At 38.2% G+C, this 15,411-nt stretch overlaps 1 protein-coding gene across 1 annotated transcript; it reads left to right on the top strand.

Moving 5' to 3' along the window:
- The first annotated feature begins 239 nt into the window (after positions 1–239).
- gins3 (GINS complex subunit 3) lies at positions 240–15,078 on the top strand. The gene is made up of 3 exons (XM_061927980.1): positions 240–797; positions 9,873–10,106; positions 14,548–15,078. Exons 1-3 carry the CDS (start codon positions 627–629, stop codon positions 14,776–14,778), a joined length of 636 nt encoding a protein of 211 aa, XP_061783964.1. The 5' UTR covers positions 240–626; the 3' UTR covers positions 14,779–15,078.
- Positions 15,079–15,411: the final 333 nt, after the last annotated feature.

Genomic DNA, 15,411 nt, shown 5'->3' with positions numbered 1-15,411 from the left:
TTACTTGGGACTTCCGGCGGGCCTGAGTTTGGGAACCACTGCTGTAGTTGATCACCCGGAAGTAGTTTGTAACGGATATTTTACAAGTTTTCAATTGCTTTAATAGGGTTGATATTTTGGCATGCCTTTTGCCGCTTTACAAACGTTTTATTATGTCAGACAAAACCTCCAAACCTACCAATATTTGTATTCTTATTTCTCTTGGACTTCCTCGGTCTTCTACATACTACTTCCGGGTGAACTCGGCGTATCGAATGGGTTTTGATTACATGCGCATGGTGTCGGTGTTTTAATTTGATTAAATTGATATATGTTTTACCAAAAAAAAAAAAAAAAAGACACATACAGTTATTTTTTTAGTGGTGGTTTTAAATGGGAAACACGAATGATACGCACATTTTAGCTACATTATTTGTTTGTCAAATGACTACAAACAGCTACATTTCGTTTTCAATCCCAGATCGAATCCATTCCTTTGGTCTGCGCAAGAGAAGCGTTCTCATTGGTCCATAGCAGCAGGCGCCAAAATAGCAGGAAGTAATAGTTGTAAACACGGAAGTGGAGATTGTAGTGGCGTCACTTACGGATTTAAATTTTCATTCCTTCTGCTGCGGCTGTTTAACAAGATGGACACACTGTCGTATCTTCCCGTCCAACCCGGAGTGTGCATGGAAGAACATTTCTTCTCCCTGGACGACATTCTGCTCTCGCATGAGCGACTTCCCATCTGCACACAAGTGACTTTTCCCCGGCTTGGATTTCTGGAGAAGTCCAGCGACTCGTCGGACATCCCGGAGGTATGACACCACACAGACAAAGCGGAGAGTAGAAACATATATCTTTTATTTTTCACCCCTTAGTCAGAAGAAATAGTTTTACGTGGATAATACAAACGCTGTTTATTTTAGAAAGTGTTAGTCCATGCACACAATCATGTCCCAAACAAAGCAAATTATTGGCTTTTCCGGCCATCCTCATTAATGTGTCGTCGAAATGTGCTTCCCAGTTAGTACATTCGTATGGAAATTCTGAGAAAATTACCTTTTTTTGTTTAAATGTGTTTGAGCAGTCACATATACAACCCTCGTCACCCAAGCAAAACACGTTTAACTATTTAATCTCGTTAAAATTTGAAATCATTTAGGCAGGGATTGACTATCTTATTAAAATGAGACCCTGTGTGTGTTTTATCTATCAATCCATCCATTATGTTGTGTTGCATTATGTTGTTTTGCGTTGTATTATTGTAGCGTTCAGAAGAAGTGCACACAAAGTCTAAAGCTCTTTTTAAACTTGTATTGAGCAACAGCTCAATTTACCTCGTTCCTTCCACATTTTTTATTTTATTTTATTTTTTTAAAGATTATATTGAACAACAAACATACTGTTGCACCTTTCCTGCTTCCTGCTCTCAGACCGTAGTCGAAAAGCGCAGGGGAGACACTTCTCCAGGGCCGATGTATGTTCGGGGCAACACCCTTCACTTTACCCGGCAGTGGGTCTCGACAGCGGACGACTTCAGGGGAATGATGAGTCCGGCGATTAGTTGCAAACCCTGCTTTATTGATCGCTTGCCCCCAGCCAATTCAACACACAACAACACTAGTCCCCGCCCGCACATACGCTTGCGCTCCCTCTCTTCTCTCGCCCACACACTCACTGACGTCACTCACCTCACATGCTGTCACCTGTTAAAGGGCCACACACACTCATACGCTACTCTCATAACAATACATTTATAATTCACACACAAGTCAAGGCACTTTTAACATCAAGGAAAGAAAACAAAAGCAAATACAGATGGAGTATTAAATATGAATACATAATAACAATAATAAATATGAAAACAAAAAGAGCTACCAAAATCACTTTAAATGTTTTTAACAAAGATATAAATTTAAGGGCTTTTGTACTCTTAATCATCCTCCAAGATTTGATTGATAATTGTAATCCATTTTCTACCGCTTATCCCTTTCTGGGTCGCGGGGGGTGCTGGAGCCTATCTCAGCTACAATCGGGCGGATGGCGGGGTACACCCTGGACAAGTCGCCACCTCATCACAGGGCCAACACAGATAGACAGACAACATTCACACTCACATTCACACACGAGGGCCAATTTAGTGTTGCCAATCAACCTATCCCCAGGTGCATGTCTTTGGAGGTAGGAGGAAGCCGGAGTACCCGGAGGGAACCCACGCAGTCACGGGGAGAACATGCAAACTCAGAGTCTCATTTGCAAGTAATATAGAGTAGATCATTAAGCCAATTAGGAAATGTAGGCCTTACTTTCATAAATCGACATTTATGTAAAAAACATTTTGCCTGGAGCATAATAATGTTGACAATGTTAAAGTCGTTTAAAAAAATACCATATTTGATCTCTTTTGTAGAGAATGGGGACATCTCCACACCCTTGTTTTTCAGCCAGTCTCTGATCTCCTCCCAAAACACATGTACACTGTCACATTCTACAACAGATGATTGACATCCTCTACAGCAGTGGTTCTCAAATGGGGGTACGCGTACCCCTGGGGGTACTTGAAGGTATGCCAAGGGGTACGTGAGATTTTTTTTTAAATATTCTAAAAATAGCAACAATTCAAAAATCCTTTATAAATATATTTATTGAATAATACTTCAACAAAATATGAATGTAAGTTCATAAACTCGGTGAAGCACAAGCTCGGGTTTCTCACTAAAATGTCTGTCAAAAAGAACTGTGAAAAGAAATGCAACAATGCAATATTCAGCGTTGACAGCTTGATTTTTTTTGTGGATATGTTCCATAAATATTGATGTTAAAGATTTATTTTTTTGTGAAGAAATGTTTAGAATTAAGTTCATGAATCCAGGTGGATCTCTATTACAATCCCCAAAGAGGGCACTTTTTAGTTATTTTATATCTTTTTTTCCAAATAGTTCAAGAAAGACCACTACAAATGAGCAATATTTTGCACTGTTATACAATTTAATAAATCAGAAACTGATGACATAGTGCTGTATTTTACTTTTTTATCTCTTTTTTTCAACCAAAAATGCTTTGCTCTGATTAGGGGGTACTTGAATTAAAAAAATGTTCACAGGGGGTACATCACTGAAAAAAGGTTGAGAACCACTGCTCTACAGCTCCACATATATAACAGCAATCAACCTCCATGTTAAATTTAAGTTTGAAAAAATCATTTGAAGGGCTTCCACATGCACGTCTATCCTCATCCCTCATTTCCGCAACAACGAACACGTCCTCCCTCTTCGCCAATCACCTTACAGGCGTGGTACTTTAAAGACAATGGGAACTCAGGTTGTTACACTAGTTTGCGTTGTCGGTTATGTCATGCTACGTTGTCATGTTGCGTTACGTTATTTTTGCATTGTAGTTTGTTGCGAAATGGTAGAAAATGGATGGATGTTGCAGAGATGGGATTTATGGCTCGTTGAAGTTGTTGTGCCAAAAATTGATTCCCTGTCAAAGCTGCACTGCTGGGGCTTGTCTGTCCACAACTGATAACTACGTTTAAGACAAACATTTTATATCGGTAGTTATTTTAACGGTATGTGTTTGACATTATTTAAGCCGTTATCCTGTCTGAAAAATGACAGCGTTTGTAATTTCTTTAGTAATAGTGAGATTTTAAAGAGCTGTTATTGATCCAATTTTGATGTGCTAACCTCTTTCTCAAGCTACATAAAATATTTACTGTTCTTTCTTCATGCACATATTATTTTATTTACATTTTATTTAAGTGTTTTGGATGTATTCATTTAATTAATGTAGTCTTGCCAGCCAAAAAGTGATTCAACATAAAATTTTGATATTGACACATCTTATCTGAAGGCTTAAAGGATTTCAAACACATGTCACTATTTATATTTTTTTTACCTTTATCAAGGTAACAATCACTAGTATCTGTTATAATATAATATAACATGTGGATAAAAAATAATTAATATTTAAACAAATATTACTTTATTGGTGGGAGTTATTCTAAAATATTGGTTATAATTGTATTTTTGTTGTGTTTTCACTGTAGGACAAAAGTATTTTAACAATACAGAAAACACACAAATAAGTAAGAATAAAATGCATTAATGGATACAAAAAGTATAAACTAAACTACAACAAAAATGAGGAGAAGACCAAAATGTGAGTACACAATCCTACTACACTATGGTGTGTGTATGCTTCAACTACTACAGTCGTGGTAAAAAGTTTACATACACTTGTAAAGAACATAATGTCATGGCTGTCTTGAGTTTCCAATAATTTCTACAACTCTTATTTTTTATTTGCTGGGTATTGTGACCAAACAGTTACATTTTTGTTCATCTGACATCACATGGACAAAGACAATACCTTCTTGAGGAAAGTTCTGTGGTCAGATGAAACTAGGGCTGCAGCTAACGATTATTTTTCTATCGATTAATCTATAGATTATTTTTTCGATTAATCGGTTAATCTATAGATTATTTTTTCGATTAATCTATAGATTATTTTTCCTTTTACCGATTTTTTTTTTAAATTTAAAATTAAGATGAAAAAAATAAATTTAGGCCAGTTTTTTCAAAAGGCATGGCTTTTATTTACAAAAAAAAAAAAGTATGGCCACTCAGTCAACATTGAAAACATGGCAAAACATTCTGTAACACTGTAAACATTTGTGCCAATCTAAATATTCTGGAGCACTGTAAACATTAAGTATTGCTTTTAAAATGTGCAAAATAAACATCCAGTCCAACACAGTACACTATAACCAATTCTACTCATTCCAGTGAGTGACTAACAGTTGTAATGAAGAAAGGTCAGCATGTCTACATGCTCTGGGGTGAGGCTGGTTCTTTTCTTGTTTACAATATTCCCAGCAGCTGAAAATAGGCGCTCAGAAGGGGTCGATGTGGCTGGAACTGAGAGGTAAGACCGAGCCAGCATTGCCAGATTTGGAAACCTTGCCTGATGTTCTTTCCACCATTTTAATGGGTTTTCATCCTTGGAAATGGGGGATTCTCCAAAATAAGACACTAACTCGTTTCTGACCATTTCAGCATCATTACTGTCATTGTTGTCTTCCTCATTGTTGCTGAGTTCATCTGAATCTGAGCCAAGAAGTGTGTCTAGTAAAGATACAGGCCGCCTGTCAGCATCTGGTCTTTCCACTTGCATTGCTGTGCCCTGTTGAGCGTGTGTCTCCTTTTCCCTTCTTTTCTCCTCCAGAACTATTGCATGCAGCTTGTATTGAACTTTTAAACACTCATCTGCAGTCAGGAATTTCAGCTTCCTGAATCGTGGGTCAAGTGCAGCTGCTAATATGCACACATTTGGTCCATCATCTTTGAATGTGGTCTCGGCTTCCCACCTGGATGTTATCTCACGTGCAGCAGTGACCTGGAAACACTTGATTGATGCATTTTCAAAAGCAGTTTGTGTAGCCTTCCGAAGCCCTTTGACCAGCAGAGGGATAGCGGAAACTGTTACATAAGATTCTCCACTCAGGTACACAGTTGCACATTCAAAAGGTTTCAGAACTTGTTCAAGTTCTTCAAGCAAGCTCCACTGGTCAACCTTAAGATCCAGAAAATGCTTCCCTCTTTGAGTGACCTCCGGATCTGACAGAGTTGCTGTTATTGGCCACCTCTGCTCAAGCAGGCGACTAATCATGTAAAAGGAACTGTTCCATCTCACAGACACATCTTGTATGAGGCTGTGGTCTGGAGAACCCATTTGTTTTTGCTTAACCTTTAGTTTTGTACTGGATAGCTCACTTTTTCTGAAGTGCTCGACCAAACTTCTTGCTGCTCCTAAAGCTCTGCTGATGTGGTTGTCCTTTAGAGCATGGTTAACTACAAGCTGTAGAGTATGGCCAACACATCTGAGGGATGAAACACCATGTCTTTCCTCAAGAACTCTTAAAGCTGCAACAACATTTGCAGCATTGTCATGTACAATGACTTGTACTAGTTTTATGTTTATTTCAAACTTATTGACAACATCCTCAATCCAAGAGGCAATGTTTTCTGCAGTGTGCTTTTCATTGAGGGGCATTGTTGTCAAGTTAATTGAGGCAAGCTCCCACTCATCATTAACAAAGTGAATGGTGACACCAAGGTAAGCTTCAGTGGCCATACTTGTCCATGCATCAGTTGTGAGTGTCAGTTTTCCTTTCACATTTTTCAGGATTGCTTTGACTTCATTCATTTTCTTTGTGTATTTTTGCTCCATAAGCTTAGTGAAGTGGGTTCTTGATGGTAGTGTGTAGCCATCTTGGGGTGTGCATTCAGTCCCATGCCTCTTTGGAAAATCCTGGACACTGCTTTGTCGTTTGCTGCAACATAAGAGACAACAATTAATTTTCATTTTAAATATACCCAAATACAGCTTACTTTAATACAAAAGGTTAATTAAACTACACACATTATCTTGTTAAATTGGGTTAATAACACAACGATAGTATGATTAAAGTGAAGTTAATTGTTCGTTTGTACATAGTATATGTAACTGTTAATGTTGTAAAAGGTATTTGCACAACTTATTAACGTTAGCGTTAAAGATAGTATATGTAACTGTTAATGTTGTAAAAGGTATTTGCACAACTTATTAACGTTAGCGTTAAAGATAGTATATGTAACTGTTAATGTTGTAAAAGGTATTTGTACAACTTATTAACGTTAGCGTTAAAGAGGAGCGCGTCTTTGTAAACACTGAACAGGCACGCCAAACGCGCCTCTCAGAGCAAAACGGTGCTTTAGTTTATGAATTTACAACGCAGATACAAATAACACATTCATGTTTTTGTGTAATAATGACAACGTATACTCACGCGGATGATTGACTCGTTGATGGTGATGGGAAGAACGCTGTCGGATGTTTTCTTTTTAGATGCTCGTTCATAGCCGTTGTGCTGCTGTGATACACCATTTCCGCTCGACACAGTGTGCATAAAACAACATTATTATGCCGTTTATTAAAATACTCCCACACTTTTGACGACTTTTGGCGTGTTTTTTTTCCCCTCGCTCGCATCGTTTGCTCTGCGCTCCGCCATGACAGTTGTGTGACGTAAATATGCGACGCGCCGACGCACAAAAATGACGTCGACGTATTTACGTAACCGATGACGTCGACTATGTCGACGCGTCGTTTCAGCCTTAGATGAAACAAACATTTTGCTGTTTGGCCACAATACCCAGCAATATGTTTGGAGGAAAAAAGGTGATGCCTTTTAATCCCAGGAACACCATTCCTATCGTCAAGCATGGTGGTGATAGTATTATGCTCTGGGCCTGTTTTGCTGCCAATGGAACTGGTGCTTTACAGAGAGTAAATGGGACAATGAAAAAGTTCAGTTTCAGGACAACCTAAAATCATCAGCCCGGAGGTTGGGTCTTGGACGCAGTTGTGTGTTCCAACAGGACAATGACACCAAACACACGTCAAAAGTGGTAAAAGAATGGCTAAATCAGGCTAGAATTAAGGTTTTAGAATGGCCTTCCCAAAGTCCTAACTTAAACGTATGGACAATGCTGAAGAAACAAGTCCATGTCAGAAAACCAACAAATTTAGCTCAACTGCGCCAATTTTGTCAATAGGAGTGGTCAAAAATTCAACCAGAAGCTTGCCAGAAGCTTGCGGATGGCTACCATAAGCACCTTATTGCAGGGAAACTTGCCAAGGGACATGTAACCAAATATTAACATTGCTGTGTGTATACTTTTGACCCAGCAGATTTGGTCACATTTTCAGTAGACTCATAATAAATTCATAAAAGAACCAAACTTCATGAATGTTTTTTTGTGACCAACAAGTATGTGCTCCAATCACTCTATTACAAAAAAAAAGAGTTGTAGAAATTATTGGAAACTCGAGACAGCCATGACATTATGTTCTTTGCAAGTGTATGTAAACTTTTGACCACGACTGTGTGTATCAGAACAATGAACCAGAAAAGTGATTGCAAAAAAAAAGGAATAAACAACAACAATCTGTCTGTGTGTATTAGGATTGTACGGTTACCATTATTTTGGTACCGGTACCAAAATGTATTTTGACACTTTAAAAAAGGCATTAAACAAGAGAGTGAACAACTTTTTATTTTAGTAGTGACTAAGCACATGGCTTACAAGGGCTTCTAATTTGGCTGCTGATGTGTGGAGTAACATATTGTGTCATTTCCCATTGCATTATTTTGTCAAAATTATGGCAGACAAGCGGTCAAAAATGGATTATTAATCTACTTGTTCATTTACTGTTAATATCTGCATTTTTTGTGTTTTAACAGGTTCTATTAACAATTCTGTTAAAATGTAATAAACACTTATTCTTCTGTTGTTTGGATACTTTACACACGTTTTGGGTGAAATTTGGGTATGGATCGGATACTAAGTAGTTACAGGGTAATACATTGGTTTGGTTTGGGTCCCACATCAACCTTAAGAAAGTCAATGACTTCACTATACAAGTGGGTGACATTGTTATCACCTGGAAAGATGAGGTCACCTACCTAGGTTCCATTCTAGAGGCTAATCTTTCCTGTGATAAAATGGCAACCAAGGTAATCAAAAAGGTCAACCAACGAACGAGATTTCTCTATAGAATCTCCTCTGTGGTCAACAAAAGCACCATGAGGATTCTAGCAGGAACTCTCGTTCAACCCTTTTTCGATTACGCATGCACCTCCTGGTACCCTAGCACCTCCAAAACCCTCAAATCTAAACTCCAAACATCCCAGAACAAGCTAGTCCGATTACTTCTAGACCTCCACCCCAGATCCCACCTCACTCCTACCCACTTCTCCAAAGTGGGCTGGCTCAGGGTGGAGGACAGAGTAAAACAACTTGCACTGAGCCTAGTCTATAAAATCCGCTACACCTCCCTGATACCGAAGTACATGTCAAACTACTTCCTTAACGTAAATGACCGCCATAACCACAACACCAGAGGGAGCTCCACTACCCACGTTAAACTCAGATTCCGATCTAACAAAGGTCTTAACTCATTCTCTTTCTATGCCACATCAATGTGGAATGCGCTCCCAACAGGTATAAAAGAAAGGGCATCTCTATTTTCCTTCAAAACCGCAATAAAAGTACACCTCCAGGCAACTTCAACCCTAAACTAACACCCTCCCCGGATTGTTAACAATCAAATGTAAACAATCAAATGTAGATACTTTTCTTATGCCTTCTGATCACTCTCTCTCTCTATGTCCACTACTAGCTGTACATATCCTACCAAGTCAGACCTACACTGTTTCAATATCCATTTCTCTGTTCTCAATTGTTGATGACTAATGATAACAACCAAACCTAACCCCCCCCCCCCCCCCCCTCCACACCCCGAATTGTAAATAATGTAAATAATTCAATGTATACACCCTGATGATTATCTTGTGTGATGACTGTATTATGATGATAGTATATATGATAGTATATATCTGTATCATGAATCAATTTAAGTGGACCCCGACTTAAACAAGTTGAAAAACGTATTCGGGTGTTACCATTTAGTGGTCAATTGTACGGAATATGTATTTCACTGTGCAACCTACTAATAAAAGTCTCAATCAATCAATCAATCAATCGGTCATAAATAAAGTTATCCTGTATCCGAGGAAGTGTTTCCTGAGTTTATAAACAATAAAATATAAAAGATTTTGAGATAATAAAACATATCGATGTAATCATTGTAGTATCGACGAGATATGGCTCTTGTATTTGGTATAATTACTATCGATACTTGTAAAAAATGTATTTTCGACATGGAGGCAAGCGTGAGTGTTTTAAAGTAGGTAAACCACTTTTCTTGTGTGTAGCTACAGTGTGAGATCCAGAAAGTGTGACAGTTCTTCTGGCACTAACAAAATCAAATGTCCATCTCAGGGCACAAAAATGGAGTTTCCGCTGTGGCTTTCCAAGGGTTTGTATGAACAGAACAAAGGGATGTTGTCTGTGGAGCTGCCAAAGGTCTACAGAGAAGGATGGAGGACGGTGTTCAACGCTGACCCCACTGTGGTGGATCTTCACAAGCTGGGACCTTACTACTATGGCTTGGGCTCACAGATGCTGCACTTTGACAGTCCAGAGAACACAGAAATTGCACAGACATTGCTTCAGGTAACACACAAACATAACATGTAGCTTGTAATATCGCTGTGGAACCTCACTCTTACTTATTTATTCATGACAAAATAATTTTTCCGTCAAAAATGTGGCGTTATCAAACAAAATATGATAAAAACTTTTTTGTCTATATATTATTTATAAACTTTAACAAGGCTAACTAACTTTAAAAGGGTTTATGTCAATCAAACTCACTTTATTGACCACATGTAAACAAGCCTTCACAGCTATGGAACATTTAAGGTTCAAGGGTTTTATTCGTCACATGCAGAATACACCACAGTGAAATGTTTTTTTCTATACTCTTCAGATATTGTGTACAGTGGGATCCAAACACTAGTTGCTGAATCTAATACACTAAATAAAAAAAAAAATACAACAATTTGTATAGCTCTGATGTACATTAATTACAAGACAATAAGTTGCACAATAAGTCCCAGTAGTTATGGTAGAAGTATCAGTACAAGTAAAAGTACAGTAGTCACATACAGTACCAGTGCAATATGAAATAGTATAACAGTATATACAGTATACACAGTATATACAGTGAACATGTTTATGGACTGGGGAGGAAACTAAACCAAGATCTTCTGACGACAAAATCAAATGTGTCACCCACTACTAAAGTTGTTTTGATAGACCTTTTTCACTTCCGATACAATACTGACACAATAATACCCTAAATAATTGTTTTTTTATTGTGTGTAATGCTAGAAAATGTTTTATCAAATTACATTAATCAAACATAAAACAATGAAATGTATGAAAAACACTAACCTATTTATTATTTACCATGGACTTATGCTGTCTTTAAGTTGAAGTAGAAAGGCTATTGTTTTTTTTTCTGGCGATACTTAGTGGCCACAATAATTCATAAAATTAAAATTCAATGATTCAGCTCATGATGCAGTAAATTGAATCTTTTGGACACGTTTGTTACTGGATACTGTCTAATGCCCTTCTGCCTTGGATATTTTGTATGTGTACGTAAGATGCAAGTATAATTATTTGATACTTGTTTGTATTTACAAACGTGCTGTTTTAGACTTCCGTTTTGACTTGACACAACTTCAATTTTTGTCAACTGTTTGCTTATTTTATTCCTCATGGTATCTGGAACCAGAATGACAAAAGAAAACGACTCGAATAAGGCTTAGTCATCAGCTGAAGCAGGCCCGCTTAGCATGCACACTCCTATGACGGCTGCGCTTTCTGACTAATTCAAATCAGCATTTCCATCGCAGACCTCGAATAGACCCGAGCCGATTTTCGATATGTCAGTTAATCGAATGATAGATGAAAATTAACTCGATACATTTGCAAGCCTTGATAATTGCTATATGCATGCATTGTTACAGGCTGCAAGTGTAGTCATTATTTGTAATGGTTTCAGCAGCTGCTGGCGTTTGTACTACATGCACATAAATGATAATAATGATGACCGCTGTAAAACACCTGATGGTTATTGTTACCGTATTAAAGTAAAATGATCGAAAAGCTGTGATTGGTAACCAACCACACTTTGATAAAATTATGGACCGACTAGCGTTAGCTCGCTAGCTGGCTTAAATGCTAACATAAAAACAAGAGCCATTAATGTCTTTCCCCATTAAGAAACGTCATACCCCAATCTAAACTTGTATAAACACATTACTGTCCAAACTACTAAGATACAGTATTCATATTGAACATAAATGCTGTGCTGTTTTTGCACAAAGTGATCAATCTATACTCGATATTTTTGTGTTGAAACACTGTTTTTCAACAAGAAGTTTAATAAAATAACATTCCAACACAGTTACAAATGAAAATGGAAGAAGATAAACGTATTCAAACACACAAATACAAATGATATGGCTCCTATGAAGCCAGAGCAGTATTTGGTGTTTCTTCTACCATGCATCCATCTTCTGCCGCTTATCCGAAGCCTGAGCAGAGAAGCCCAGACTTCCATCTCCCAAGCTACTTCGTCCAGCTCTTTCCGGGGGACATAGTCTCTTCAACGTGTCCTGGGTCTTCCCTGTGGCCTCCTACCAGTTGGACGCACCTTAAACACCTCCCCAGGGAGGCGTCCGGTGGTATTCTGACCAGATGCCTGTACCACCACATCTGGCGTCTCTTGATGCGAAGAAGCAGCGGCTTTACTCTGAGCTCCTCCTGCAGAGTTTCTCACCCTATCTCCACCCGGCGGAGGAAACTAATTTTGTCCGCTTGTACCCGTGATCTTGTCCTTTCGGTCATAACCCAAAGCTCATGACCATAAGTGAGAATAAGAACATAAATCGACCGGTGAATTGAGAGCTTTGCCTTCCTCAGTTTAGCTCCATACTTAAAGTTCTCCTGTGTTGAGGGGCGTATTTTATGGGTAACAATAAAAAAAGAAAACAGATATTGTAATCTTAAAAAATATTGACTTAATCATTGTAATATCAATTATGTACGACTCTTGTACTTGGTATTGTTACAGTCGATGTCTGTGTAAACCCACCTATGGCATTTGTTTACATTGAGGAGTGCTAGCTTGCTGTTAGCGGTTAGCTATTGTGTTCTCCTACGGTGTGTCATTAGGCAAGTTTAGCTATTCCTCGTCCTGCAGGGATGATACTTGTAAGTAACGTAGGTTTTTGTCGCCATGGCGGCGAGGATTAGTGATTTTGAAGTAGCTAAAACACTGCCGACTTTGGATGGACGTTAGCCGCTAGCTAGCTAACGGCTAACCAGAATAAGAGCTAAGCACCTCTTGCAGAGCGACGCTTCAGTGTTTATGGCTTACACTTTATCGTTTGTTTTTAAGCCAAAATGCGTCCATTCTCCCTTTTCTATCTCCACACTGTTTCTGCTTGTAAGTACCCGTTTTACCAGCAATGTCACAACGTGACGATGGCGTGCCATCATTTCTAATTATGAAGTTAATTTGCTTTATCCATTTCTGTTATAATTTATTTCATTATTTATTTTACAATATTAATTTCTCATACACTTGTCACTGTTATTACTACTTTAATTTAATATGTTTATATGTGTGTATTAGGGCTGCAACTAACAACTAATTTGATAATCGATTAATCTGTCGATTATTACTTCGATTAATCGATTAATAATCGGATAAAAGAGACAAACTACATTTCTATCCTTTCCAGTATTTTATTGGGGGGGAAAAACAGCATACTGGCACCATAATTTCTGACGTAAAAGGCAAATACGCCACCACATTAAAAAAAAAAGCTAAATGAAATAAATGGACATTGGGGATGCAACATACAGCAATAATAACACATACATTTAACTCATCAGATCAGAACTGAATCAGATATTGTACACGTTTCTGTTGTGAATAATAAAGGATTCATTTTAGGCTGCCTCTGAATAATAGCATGAAATATTCCAGCACCTTCATAACGTTTAGTTATACTAAAGCGTCACTCAAATCTAAATAGATTTATATAGCTTTATCTGGCCCGGCTACATCGATCCATTATGAAACGAACCTGAGATATTTCTGTCCGTTACGTTTATGTCGAAATTGGTAACCGTGCGTTTTCTCTCTCAAAACGGAGTCAAATGTGCCGGAGACACATTATCAGCCCTGCGTTGCAACAAAGGCATAACGGTAATGTTACTCACAAAAAAGCTGAACTCATGAATGCCTGTTGCCACCTAAAACAACACAGAAAATGCACTCTCCAAGAAGTTCCTAACACTGAAAGTTAATACACAACAGTTGCTGCTTCGCTTCCTTAAAAAAATCTCCTCGTCGTCACGTGAGCTGCACATGACACATCATTGGTTGGCTTACTGCCACCTCATGAGACGTAGCCTCAGCGCCCCCCTGGCGCTGTTTTGTACTGTTTTTGTACTTATTTTGATTATTGTTTCTCAGCTGTTTGTAAACGTTGCAGTTTATAAATAATGGTTGATTTAAAAAAAAAAAAAACGTAGCCTCAGCGCATGCGCATAGCATAGATCCAACGAATCGATGACTAAATTAATCGCCAACTATTTTTATAATCGATTTAATCGATTAGTTGTTGCAGCCCTAGTGTGTATGCTTACAATTTTTTGTTATGTTTTGTTTATTTTTGTTATACCGTCCACCTCCTCTGAGCAGATACTGTGGTCACACTGTGTACATTTCCTTGTTGTAAAGACAATTCAAATACAAATATTTCTAAAACAAAGTGCTTTTTCAGACTGCAATATTGTACATTGAAGGACACTTATTATGTATGTCAAGCTTGTGTGCTATTGTGTGCTTAGCTGTTGTGTAGCTGCTAGCTCCGAGTAGCCTACAGCCTACCAGTTTACCTTTTGCAGATGACTAAAATACAATAAAAGACTAGCAGGTCAGTGATGTAAAAAGTGCTGCCTCAATTGATTGGACTTTTCCAGATGAACATGTTTCTAACAGTAACCTTTCACGCCCTTGTTCATTCAGACGTTCATCGGCCGATTCCGACGCACCATGGACTCTTCGCAGAATGCCTACAACAAGGACACTTCAGCACTGGTGGACCGTCTGGACTGTATCGAGAAGGTTCTGTTCCGCTCAGGTCAGCTTGGCCTCAACAGTTTCCAGAGCTGGGAGAAAGGACATGCCTCCCAGCTCACCGCCTCCAGCCTGGTGCTCAACTACCGCAAGAGGAAGATGGCTGACGTCCAGTCGTGATCTCAGGAACGGCAAAAGACTTTTAACCGTCTTTTCTTTCCCCGTCGATCATTCTCTACGCATCCTGTTCAGGTATGTCTTCTTCGGTGGAACTTTTACCAATAAAACCAATAGACTTTTTTTTTTCATTTCAATTTGGGAGTACTACACAACCATCATTACACAACATGATGTTGCACATGTATTTGTATAGAACAATCAAAGAAAGAGTTGTGCTTTTTTCCTTAGGGTAATAAAAATATAAAAAGGCACAAGGTGCAATAAAAATATCCAGAGAACAGGAAACACTGCTGTCTTGCCAGTAAAGGATCAATATTACACTGTGAATTATGTCAAAAAGTACGTATTTACTACACATGACAATTATTCAGGTGTAGTGTACACATACTTCAAATAGAAATAGAATAAATACAATGACCATTGAACATTTAGTGCTGTACAATTTTCTTAATATTGAAAATTCCATCCATTTAGATGGATGGATAGATTTATTGGTCCCCGTGGGGAAATTAATCTATTTTCTTTATTTGACTAAAAGAAAAGACACATGAAGTAGTCACAATATTTATTCTGTCTTCCAGAATTAATTCCTCTTTCTGTCCACCAGACGGCGTTAAATTATATTTCTGTCCA

Source organism: Nerophis lumbriciformis, linkage group LG35 (assembly GCF_033978685.3).
Source record: "Nerophis lumbriciformis linkage group LG35, RoL_Nlum_v2.1, whole genome shotgun sequence".
Lineage (NCBI taxonomy): Eukaryota > Metazoa > Chordata > Actinopteri > Syngnathiformes > Syngnathidae > Nerophis > Nerophis lumbriciformis.
The sequence above is the reverse complement of the archived record's forward strand: the minus strand, read 5'-3'. Positions and strand labels throughout refer to the sequence as shown.

Coding starts and splice junctions, on each gene's coding strand:
- gins3 (XM_061927980.1), top strand. CDS start 627: ATGGACACACTGTCGTATCTTCCCGTCCAACCCGGAGTGTGCATGGAA. Junction 798..9,872: donor ACTCGTCGGACATCCCGGAG/GTATGACACCAC, acceptor TGTCCATCTCAG/GGCACAAAAATGGAGTTTCC. Junction 10,107..14,547: donor TTGCACAGACATTGCTTCAG/GTAACACACAAA, acceptor TTGTTCATTCAG/ACGTTCATCGGCCGATTCCG.